General features: G+C 44.9%; 1 protein-coding gene across 3 annotated transcripts in view; it reads right to left on the reverse strand.

The window, feature by feature from the left end:
* The window catches only part of GOLM1 (golgi membrane protein 1), an 88,703-nt gene that overhangs the window by 16,266 nt on the left and 59,972 nt on the right, over positions 1-12,465 (reverse strand). For all 3 annotated transcript variants that reach the window (XM_049895927.1, XM_049895929.1, XM_049895928.1), the window contains exons 4-5: positions 10,446-10,500; positions 4,801-4,903 (exon numbers count right to left, since the gene is read on the reverse strand). In XM_049895927.1, coding sequence (XP_049751884.1) covers positions 4,801-4,903; positions 10,446-10,500 — 158 coding nt within the window. The remainder of the gene's footprint in view (positions 1-4,800; positions 4,904-10,445; positions 10,501-12,465) is intronic.

Below are 12,465 nucleotides of genomic sequence, written 5' to 3' on the forward strand. Positions count from 1 at the left end.
ACAAGAGCTATAAAGTAATTATGAGAATTTCTAATCATACTCTCTCCTTCTGCAAATAAGGAAGCTACTGTCAGACCTGCACCAGGGTCACACAGGGAGAAGCTGATAAGGCAGCTGGGAACCAGGCTTGTAGTTTTCTGCCTCCACCATGCGCTCTCTACCACACGGCCCGCCGTTCCTGAGTCGCAGGCACGCTGGAGCCAAGTGTGGGCATGACACTCAATCCCCAATGCTCATAGTACACCTTTCGGCTCAAGGGATTTCCTGGGTCACAGCATATGCCCTACACAGACGGTGTCAGGTGCTTGAAAAAGAACAAAAGACAGAGTTCCTGACCTCTGGCGGCTTACAGATCAAGGGCCTGTTGAAAATTTTATTTAAATCAATTCTCACAACATACAAGTCATAGTTAGTTGACTCCAGCACAGTCGCTTAAACACAGCAAACAAAGTGAATGACGTGAAAACTGCAAGAACTAAATGTGTTCGATTCAGCGTTATCAAATAACCCAAACTCCAAACCTACTGCCATTGAGTCGATTCCAACTCATCGAGACCCCATAGGGTTTCCAAGGCTGTAAATCTCTACAGAAGCAGATTGCCACATCTTTCTCCCGCGGAGCCACTAGTGGTTTCAAACCGCCTACCTTTTGGCGGTTTAACCACTGCACCACCAGGGCTCCTGTTATCAAACGACATCACAAAAATGAGGTTAACAAATGAGCAGGTACACGGCCATTCCTAACCCTTTAAACCTACACGAGATAAATAAGGTCTAGTGGTCAATGCTGTTTTCACCTGCTCCCAGCCCCTGCTAAAATTAAGAGCAAAAAGCCTTTCCCTCTCCACCTTGCAAATGAAGCTTAGCTTCCACGTTCCTACCTGACAGCAATACAGAGAGCAGCCTCAGTACACAGGTCAAATTCCTACTTCCCACAGGCCTAGGGTCCGTTTTTTTCTTATAAATACACAGTAAGTGTCCAGGCAATAAAAACATAAAAAATCAGTTGCCACAGAGTCGATTCTGACTGATGGCAACCCTATGTGTGTCAGGGTAAAACTGTGCTCCATAGGATCTTCAATGGCTGATTTTTCAGAAGTAGACTACCAGGCCTTTCTTCTGCAGTCCCTCTGGGTGGACTCAAACCACCAACCTTTTGATTAGCAGCCAAGCACGTTAACTCTGCCCCACCCAGGGCCTCTGTCCAGGCAGTAAGTGGAGCTAAACTGTAGGGACATACAGGACTCAGCCACCAGTGATTATCCCAATGCTATAACCGATGGTCAGAATATTATTACCGGAATGTGCTGAATACAAGACTCCATCTGGGCAGGTGACCCCAATCATCAACACACCTACTGTCAGTGTTACCGTTACATTCCAGTACAGCTTCTGTAAATTCTAGCATAGAAATGACAGTGAGATTCGCCTCATGTGCCAACTCCAAGTGCTCTGAGGAGAAAGACAGGAAGGCCGCGTTTGGGTGGAACACAGTGATCACTTACTGAGGTCTGCCACAGGTGAAGGGGCAGGAAGTGAGGACATGCGTCCCAGCTGTTTGCTGACTCTGATTTTCAGGAAGGAGCAGTAACTTGGGCAGCACTGCCTTCTATGAAAGGATTTCACTAGACTGGGTGTTTTAACTGAGAGTGTGAAGGTATGCCCCAGGGGGCCTATGAGCGCCCACAAATTCAATGTACAACTTCATTAATATAACCAAAAACCAAAAAGATCTGTTGCTATCAAGTCAATCCCAACTCATAGTGACCCTACAGAACAGAGTAGAACTACCCCATAGGGTTTCCAAGGAGTGGCTGGTAGATTCGAACCGCCTACCTTTTGGTTAGCAGCCATAAATCTTAACCATTGCACCTCTAGGGCTCCTTATTAATATATCCATATATTAATCTGCTAACAAGGTATACGTACCCTTTATCAGATACTCAAAATGGTCTATAAGCCACAGGAAGCAAGATCAACTAGCTCTTTCCAGCTTCCGACACTCCGTGAACAGCACCTCTTATAGCAGGTACAGGGCCTCGGACACAACTAATAAGACAAATGCAGTCAGCCAGAGTTTTTGATCTAGCTACCAACCTGCTAGGAGGGAAAGGAATGTGCCCCGCGTGCGTGCCCGACCCAGGGGAGGGCAGCCTGCTTCCTTCCGTGGCACTGGGCTCAGCTGACCTGGAGCCACACTTAAGTGAGGCCATTAATAGCTTTTTGTAGTTCAGCCAATGGAGGAGAAATATTTGCCTTAAAGTGTCTTTTAAATATGACTAATAAGCCTGGGGTGCTTCATTTTTGTCTGAATACATTTATTCGCCTAGCTAAGCGCACAACTGACACTCTGGATCAGACACTTCTTCGTGATGGGGGCTGTCCTGTGCATTGTAGGATGTTTAGCAGCATCCCTGGCCTCTACCCACTAGATGCCACTAGCACCCTCTCCCACAGTTGTGACAACCAAAAAATGTCTCCAGACTTTGCCAAATGTCCCCTGGGGGACAAAGTCATCCCCCATGAGAACCACTGGCCTGGCTGTTTCTGCATGCTTACTTTCTAATCACATTTCCTCAGTATTGACTGTTTACATCCTTTGCACATTTATATAATTGGGGCTTCATGTTTTTAGCTGTGTTTGGCTGTGAAGGGACTAGGAAGACATCAGGGTGAGAAGACAATCTTCTGGAAGAACACATGGAATTGCTACAAGGGCCACTGGTGTGGGAAACTGTTACTCTCCTGCGTCGCTGGTGATAGCACCCAAACCCACTGCCATCGAGTTGAATTCAACTCAGGGCGGCCCTATAGGACAGAGGAGAACTGCCCCATAGGATTTCCAAGGCTGTAAATCTTCACGGAAGCTGACTGCCACAGCTTTCTCCTGAGGAGTGGCTGGTGAGTTCAAACTGCTGACCTTTCGATTCATAACCGAGCTCTTTAACCACTGCACCACCAATTGGTGATAGTACCAAAAAAAAACCCAAACCCGTTGCTGTTGAGTCCGTTCAGACTCATAGTGACCATATAGGGCAGAGTAGAACCGTCCCATAGAGTTTCCAAGGAGCACCAAGTGGACTGAACTGCTGACCTTTTGGTTATCAGCCAAAGTGCTTAACCACAGTACCACCAGGGTTTCCTGGTGATAGTACAGAAGGGTAAAATCCTTTCAGAAAGCAGCCTGGCAATTCATACCTATCTGTACACTAAACCTACAGTTGAATTTTTTCTACTGGGAAATAATCCAAAATGATAATTTGTAAAGTTATATACGTGATGCCATTGGGGTCAGGGAGCCCTGGTGGTGCAGAGCTCGGCTGCTAACCAAAAGGTCGGCAGTTTGATTCCACCAGCTGCTCCTTCGAAACCCTGCGGGGCAGTTCTCCTCTGTCTTACAGGGTTGCCAAGAGTCAGAATTGACTGGACAGCAATGGGTTTTGGGTTTATATTGGGGTCAGACAAGTTATAAGAACCAAAACTTAGAAGCAACCTAAATATCCAAGGAGTAAGACCTGGTTAATTAAAATCTGGTACCTACACATGATGAACTTTTAAGCAGCCATTTTTAATGATAAAACATTTTGGAACACAATGGAATTGTTTTATATATAAGACTAGTAATAAAAAAAGATTCAAACAGTTTTATGACCATCTGTAATTATGTACAAAACACATGTGTACTTAGACAAGGACTGGAGTAAGATTAAATCAGAGGGAAAGGAGCGGTCGTGCGAGAACTGGGTTCACAAGCAGCTGGCTCTCTACGAAGCCAAACATCCCATTCTTTAGTTACGTCATTTTTATGAGAAAAAAAAGCAAAAATACAGACTGCAGAGGCTACAACTTCATCTCTACCTTCATTTTAAATTGGTTTAAACTATCTTACTAATGGGTTTAGCTGACTTTTCAAAAGTTTTGTTTTCATTATAAAAGTATTCTTTTCCAATCGAAAAAAATTGGAAAAACAACCTGACACGTCTTGGAAAATAAAATGCCCATGGTGCCAGCACCCAGCAATAAATTGTGTTGCTACTTTGCCAAGATGCTACTTTGGCAAAATGTCTTTTAGTCTGTGGGTATGATCGAGCCCCCTGAGGACAGATTTTTAAAGGTTTTAGATTACAGGCAGTCCCTGTGTTACTAACGAGATCCATTTCTAAGCGTGCCTTTAAGCTGAATTTGTAGGTAAGTCAGCAAGCGCATAGGGTTCTTACCTAGCCTTACTTTAGTGCAAGAAAAGGCTCGAAGCCCTTTCAGGGATTGAAAAGCTGCACGTGCAGTGAGCGAAGGTGATTGTGATGAAGGATTTGTTGTGAGTAGGGGCTGGTTCAGTCATTTCAAAGTGGAGGCAAATTTACATAGCATTAAAGGGCAAATATGAGTTGTCCACAAATCAGACTTCATAATCCAGGTATTTACTGTACTGCCGTAACCAGTACACCTGCGCTTTAATTTCCAACAGCTTTAAGGTACACTGATAAGTCACTTCCTATTAAGGAGAACTGCTGTGTGTGCGTGCACGTGTGTGTGTTTGCACCGTTCTTACTTATTTTGTATTATGAGCCCGCTGGCTTACGTTTTTCCATGGTTCCCTGGGGCACTGCTGGCACTTAAATAAGACCCATTATTTCTAAAGGCCATGAATCCTTCAGGGGAAGACACCTTTCTCACAGGGCCCTGTATGCACCAGACAGCTCGCGCTCTCTAACCAGAAGGTGAGTGGACTCTGCCAGAGCCCTCAGCTTCGAACACGCTGGCCTCCCGTGGAGCGCGTACTTGATTCTCAGTTGCACTTACAGGTCATAGGAGAACTTCCTCTCCAGGTTGGTCTGGTTCTTCTGAAACTGGAGAACATCCTGCTGCTGCTTGCCATAATCCCTCTGCAGGGCCTTGAGCTGGTCTGGGGCAAGGGAGGGCGAGAAATTGCACAGATCACCAAAATGGCTATCACACCATTCACCAGAACAGGACAATGGCAAACCAACAAACAAACCCTTGCCATTGAGTTGAGTCCGTTCCGACTCATCGCAACCCCATGTGTTACAGAGTAGAGCTACCCCATAGGATTTTCTTGGCTGTAATCTTTATGTAATTTTTTTTTTTAATCTTTATGGAAACAGATCACCAGGCCTTTCTTCCACAGCACTGCTGGGGGGTTCAAACTGCCAACCTTTAGGTTAGTAGTTGAGCATGGCAGACACATCGAACTGAAGCATGGGAACACACAAGGGGATTAGGAGGGGAGAGAGAAGAGGATAAGAACACAGACTCTCCCCAGGAACCACCACACTTCAGCTATGAAGCTCCAGGAGACTCACAATCCTATTATGAACCTGCATCTTGATTCTTTCTCAAATGCCTATGGTTTTTTCCTTTTAAATCTCCCCTTTGACCTCCAACACTTAAATGCACTAGGAGGTTCCATGAGTCTGAGCTGTCCCACAGGGTCACACACACCATGGTGTCCCCACCCCCAGCAGATTTATCCTGTCTGTGCAACACTGATATGACATCTGGTCAGATAAGCAGCCACCGCGGCCGTACACACTGTTCTCTGCCATCAGGCCCCATGCCAACATTATTCTCCTGCCATTTATTTACAGTCGAGCTCTTCTCTGACGCCCTGTGTTCATTTAATCACCAGTCCTCCTATCTGGAAAGCAGTGTGCTTTCTTTGAGGAAATTCACCCACCCCACCCACACTGCCCTAACGACTTGGCTCCTCAAAGCTCTGAGGAAAGAGCAGCCGCTGAGCAAAGGGCCAAGCTGGGGATGAGAGGACCAGCAGCCAGAGGGGATGGCCCTGCACAGACACCACAGCCCCACAGTTTCTTCTCAGAAGCCTGGACATACCAGGCTCCTGGGGAGAAATGAAGTTAAATAGAATGAAAGGGTCCATGAACTAGTGACACACGCAACATCGGTCAAGTTCAAAATCATTTTGCTCAGTAGCTGAAAGAAGAGAACAACTCAAGTGATGACTGGACAAACAAAATGTGGTGCATCCACAAAATGAAACCCTACTTGGCCCTAAAGAGAAATTAAAGTCTGATACAGGCTACAACATGGACAAACCTTAAAAACATGGTGCTGAGTGAAAGAAGCCAGACACAAAAGGACAAATTCTGTTATGAGCCCACTCATATGAAATATTTAGAATAGGCAAATGCACAGACAAAGGTTATTGGTGGTTACCAGGGGCTGGGGTGGGGGAATGGCAGTTAGTGCAGAAAGGGTACTGAGCTTCTATTTGGGGTGATAGAAAAATTTTGGAAATGGATAGTGATGATGGTAGTACATGGTGAATGTCATTAATGTCACTGAGCTGTACACTAAAAAAAATGATTACGATGGCAAACTTTTTGTTACATATATTTCACCACAATAAAAAAAACATATTGCTGAAAGAAAAAAAAAAAAAAACCCAAATCTGTTGCCGTTGAGTCAATCTTGACTCCTAGCGACCCTGTAGGACAGAGTAGAACTGCCCCATAGTTTCAAGGAGCACCTGGTGGATTCGAACTGCCAACCTTTTGGTTAGCAGCTGTAGCTCTTACTACACCACCAGGGTTTCCTTGCTGAAAGACGCCAGCCTCAAGAGTCCACATATGGTATCGTTACATTTATACGGCCTCCTGGAAAAGACAAAAACAGAGCGAAGGAGGCCAGCTGAGGGGTTCCTGCTGCTGGGTGTGGGCAAGGGGATTCACTGCACAGGGGCAAGAAGAGGGGGACTGGAGGGATGGAGCTGTGCTCTGTCTTAATTGCAATGGCCGCATACGTGATTTGTAACGCATTTGTTAAAATGTACAAAACTGTGCATTACAAAGGGTGAGCTTTACTTTATGTAAATAACACGTCAATAAACCTGGCTTTAAAAAAGGTGTAGGTTCATACAGGGCCCCGGGTCTTCTGAAACAGCTTTCTTGGTTGGCGCAGTGACTCCTGGGGAAAGGCTGTGTTCTTGGCCTCTCTTTTCTCCTCCTTCCCCCCTGGCCCCGCAGTAATAAAAAGGAAGGAATGAACTACAGATACCCACATCAATATGCATGAATCTCAAAATCATGATGTTGAGTGAAAGAAGCCAGACAAAAAGGGGACATACTGCGGGATTCCATTTATATAAAAATGCAAACCAAGCTACAGTGAGAGAAAGGATACAGGGAACTTGTGTGGATGATGGGTATGTATGCTATAGTCATTGTGGGGTGGTTTCTTGGGATGGGAGCCCTGGGGACGCAGTGGATATGAGCTCAGCTGCTAACCAAAAGGTCAGCAGTTCGAATCCACCAGCCTCTCCTTGGAAACCCTATGGGGCCGTTCTAATCTGTCCTATGGGGTTGCTTTGAGTCAGAAACAACTCGACAGCAACAGGTTTTTCGTTTTCTTGGGACGCATGAATATGTCAAAACTTGTCAAACTGTACACTTTAAAGAAGTGTAGTTTACTGTATGTCAATTATGCCTGACCAAAGCTGTTTAAAAACGTAAAGGATAGGCAAGGTTGTAGGCCATATCCCTTTCTTGGTGACTGACCAGACCCATCAGCAGGTCACAAGCTCTGAGAAGCCCCCAAAGTCAAGGACCCATTTAACTGTGTTTAACCTGTACATCCCCAAAGCCAATCTGACGAAATGACTCCTTTTCATATAAAACCCATTAATGTTCTCAGAAACTGAGTTGGAAGTAGAATTCTTGTCCAACGTCATCCAAGAGAAAAAAAAATGCAAGCTATATAGGTAATAGCCAAATTTTCTAGTAACCACATTTAATTAATTTTAATAATTTTAATTATTAATTTTAACAATATATTTTATTTCACAATACATACAAGATATCACTTCAACATATGATGAATGTAAAAAAGTATTAATGAGCTATTTTATATTCTTTTTTTCATACTAAACTGGCTGCCGTCGAGTCCGCTCTGACTCATGGTGACGCCATGTGTGTCACAGCAGAGCTGTGCTCCATAGGGTTTTCACGGCTGTGATCTTTTGGAGGTAGATTGCCCGAATTTTTTTTTTTTCTTCCTTTTTCCATCATCGTTATTTTTTACTTTTAAAAACAGTAAATGGCACAGAACTCAATTACTATCTGGTTTTCATGCTACTTAACCCTAAAATCCTTCCACACTCTTGTTATGCAGTTCTGCTGTAGACAGATCCTTTCAGCTTCTGGTTGTCTGAAAATGAATTCATTTAAACCTCTTTTTTGAAGAACAATTTTACCGTGTGTTTATTTCTAGATTGACAGGTTTTTTTTAAGCACTTTAAAGACGTCGTTCCATTATGTCCTGGTCATCATTCACTCTCATCAGAAGTCAGCCATAATTCTTATCACTGTTGTCGGGAATATAATTTATCTTTTTTCCTCTAGCTGTATCAAGATTGCATCTACATCTTTGACTTCCATGATGTGTATAGGTATGGATTTCTTTGCATCTGTCCAGCTTGGGGTTTGCTCAGCAATTTGTACTCCTCTCAAGCCACCATCTTTTTTTTTTTCAAGCCACCATCTTACTAGAAGGCTCACTGCCAGGCTTCTCTTCTGAGATACCTTTGGGTAGATTTGAACCCCTAAACCTTTCAATTAGTAGCTAAGTGCTTAACCATTTGTGCCAGGTTCAAGTCTATTCAGAAGCACCTCAAAAGAACGGCCTGGTGATCTACTTCTGAAAAACCAGCCACTGAAAACCCTGGGGAGCACAGTTCTACTCTGACACACAGAGTCGGAATTGACTTGACACTGACTGGATTTTTCATACTAAGTCTGTGAAATCCTATATAAAACCAAACCAAGCCTGTGGCTGTCCAGTCAATTCTGACTCACAGCAACCCTATAGGACAGAGGAGAACTGCCCCATAGGGTTTCTAAGGAGCAGGTGGTAGATTCAAACTGCCAGCCTTTTGGTTAGCAGCTGAGTTCTTAATCACTGCGCCACCAGGGCCCCTTTTCACGTAGAGTGCATCACAGTTCAGACACTAGTTTTCATTGGAAATTCTTGATCTGAATTTAGATTTCATAAAAATTAGTTTAAAAAGTAGATAGATATAACCAAGTTGTCCCAAACATACCTGTTTCCAATAACTGAGTCAAGTACCTTTTAAACTTAAATTCCTGAAAATTAAATACAAATTAAAAATTCAGTTCTTTGTCTACTAGCCACATTTCAAGTGCTCCTTAGTCATACAGGGTTCGTGGATACTATTTTGGACAGCGGGGTCAAGATCAGCATCCCCATTTTAGAGAGGTGGAAACTGAGGCTCAGAGGAGTCAACTAGTGGCAAAGCTGACACTCAGGCCAGATCTGGGACTGCACATCACTCAGAGTTCTCTCACCATGTCCTAAGGTCTCACGGGGCCCTGCGGACAATCCTGTCACAGTGCACCAGGGAGCACAGCACACAGGGAGTTCACCAAGCTTACGACCTGCACAGCTGCTTCACAAGGGCCCAAAGAAAATCAGACCCTGACCTGCCAAACTCGATCAGTAGTAGAAATGGAGCTCAACTGGGCTGGACAGTTTTCCTAAGTTTCGTGAAGAATACCTGAATTCAGGGTGATCCAATTAAACAATCTGTGTGTTTATATACCCTGTATCTCTCTCCATATATATACATACATATAATCCATTACTGTCAAGTCAATTCTGACTCATAGAGACCCTACAGGATAGAGCTGAACTGCCCATGGAGCTTCCAAGGAGCGCCTGGTGGATTCGAACTGCCAATCTTTTTGTTAGCAGCCCAGCCATAGCTCTTAACCACTATGCCATCAAGGCTTCCATATATATATATATAACATATGAGGGCAGTGGTAGTTCAGTGATAGAATCCTCACCTTCCACGTGGGAGACCCAAGTTGGATGCCCAGCCAATGTACCTCACGCACAGCCACCACACATCTGTCAGTGGAGGCTTTCGCATTGCTATGATGCTAAAAAAGGTTTCAGTGGCGCTTCCAGCGAAGATGGACTAGGAAGAAAGGCCTGGTAATCTACTTCTGAACATCAGCCGGTGACAACCCTGTGGATCACAACAGCCTGATCCAGAGCCAATGGTGGGAATGGCACAGGACAGGGCAGCATTTCATTTCATTGTGCATGGGTCGCCATGAGTAGAGGGCTGATTCTACAGCAGCTAACCACCACCACCACACACATACATACACAATAAACACACATCCACATACATACATGTATATATTTAAGGTATTCAAAATCAGAGTCTGAATTCTTTTGCATATGATAGCTAGTAACATATTTATTCAATATTATTTTTAAAAGAAAAACACCTCTAAGGAAATATATTCAGGTAAAAAGAAGAAACCAAAGATTACCCAATTATTCATAACCTACCTATCATCAGGTTATAAGAGAACTGCCTAAGACCCTAGGGCATTTCTGGCCAAGTGTCAGGTGTCCAGAATGGTGGAGCTTACCTTGCAGGGTCCTGATAAGCTTCTCTGCGCTGGTGATATTATTCACTAAAACCGCCTGCAGGGGAGACAAGCACAAAATGAAACACCCACAACCCAACAACTTAAAAGAAACTTGAGAAGATATTCATGCTGGGAGAAAAAGGGAAAAATGCATCTTTCTTTCTACAAGGTGCAACCCCTCCCCATCCACAGCCGCTGTCCCGGGAGGCTGCAGGAAGCTCTCTGGCTGAACTAGTGTCTACTTCTGCAAAGGAGGGTCATGCTGAGAGATCTGCTTTCCAACCACCAGCTTGTAACTGAGGAAGGAGGGAGCAGGCCCCAGCTCTATTTCAGTCCCAGGACACTGCCTCTTCCAAGAATAGCCCCAGTCGGCCTGGCTTCTCAGGGCTTCTCACCCCTCCTGGAACAGCTCCCAGAGGAGGCCATTAGCAATCTCCGTGGAAACCCCAGGGCCAGACACTCCCCGGGTGGGCTGAGGAGCAGTCACACCCTCAACCAGAAGTCAAACTCTGAATTCCAGGCTGGTTAAAAGGGAAAAAGAGAAGGGGATCCAGTGGTGGCTCCACCAACGAAAGCCCTCAACTTATTTTACCTGCTGGCCTTGCCTCTTCCCTCCATAGAGCCTGTAGCTTGAAAGATGGTGGTGCTATGGATTGAACTGTCTCCCAAAAAGATACGTTTAAGTCCTAACCCCTGGTACCTGAGAACGTAACCTTGTTTGGAAATAGGGCCTTTGAAGATGTAATCAGTTAACATGAGGTCATACTGGAGTAGGGTGGGTCTTAAACCCATGAGGGGCGAGCGTCCTTATAACAGAGAAGAGACACAGGGAAGACAGCAGTGTGCAGATGGAGGCAGGGACTGGAACACCAAGGATTGTGTTCACCAGAAGCTAGGAGAGAGGCATGGAAGAGACTCATTCAGAGCCCTCAGAAGGAACCAACAAGCCCAACACCCTGATCTCAGATTTTTACCCTCCAGAACTGTGAGACAATACATCTTTTCTGTTTTTATAAGCCTCCCAGTTTGTGATACTTTGTAACAGCAGCTCTAAGAAACCAGCAGAGAGTATAACAGATTGATCATTACACAAAGCTAGGAAAGTCATCAACCAAGGAGGAGGAAGAACAACTGACTCAAGATAAGGGTACCAAAACTGACATTTAGTTTAACAGCCAGCCAATATGTACTGAACAGTTACTTTATGCCGGGCGCTGTTGTAAGCCTAACAGCGGTGTGAAACGGGCAGGATATGAGCCCATGTGGGGGAAAAGAAATCTGAGGCACGCACTGCCCGAGTGGCCCGAGTGGCCCAAAGTCACACGGCCATTGAGAGGCAGAACCAAATTTCAGGCCTGACCGGTACAGACTCTTCATCACTGCTTGCCAAACTAGGGACAAAACTCAAGTAGGCCACCAATTTAGTGGACTCCACTCAGTGCTTAAGCAAACAAAGCCTGGGAAAAAGGGAAATACAGTATTAAATATCCAAGTAAATCACAGAGGTGAGTGTTGTTTTGTGAGCACACATGCACACATACAGCATACACGTGAACTGGGCTGTAATGTGACTATCTTACCTCGTCACAGTCAGCACAACCTGGAAAACACTCCCCCACTCGACCTGCTTCCCGTTCCTGGCTAGTGGGGACAATGGCAACCACACCACCTCCTGTTTCTGTGCCTCTGACTTCCCCTGACCTCTCCCTCTTTGCGCGGGATGGAGATAAGGTGTTTTATGAATACAAGGATGTGCTCCCAAGAAATGAAATCTGGGTAAAATGAACCAGAGGTGTTTGTTTAAGGAGGTCTGAGGACACAGAACATTTCCTGGCACTAGAAGAAAGAAGTCATGGTGACAGTATCTACAAAATTAGTCTCTCAGGGAGCCAAGATCGGGAGCAGAGAGTTTACAAGAATTCTGGGGGCGGGGAGGGTAGAAAGCAGGAAGTAAACGCAGGATTTACACATACAGTGGGAAACCTGATTTATAGAGCTCACAACTCCCTCTCCACAGGAA

Source organism: Elephas maximus, chromosome 9 (genome assembly GCF_024166365.1).
Source record: "Elephas maximus indicus isolate mEleMax1 chromosome 9, mEleMax1 primary haplotype, whole genome shotgun sequence".
Classification (NCBI taxonomy): domain Eukaryota; kingdom Metazoa; phylum Chordata; class Mammalia; order Proboscidea; family Elephantidae; genus Elephas; species Elephas maximus.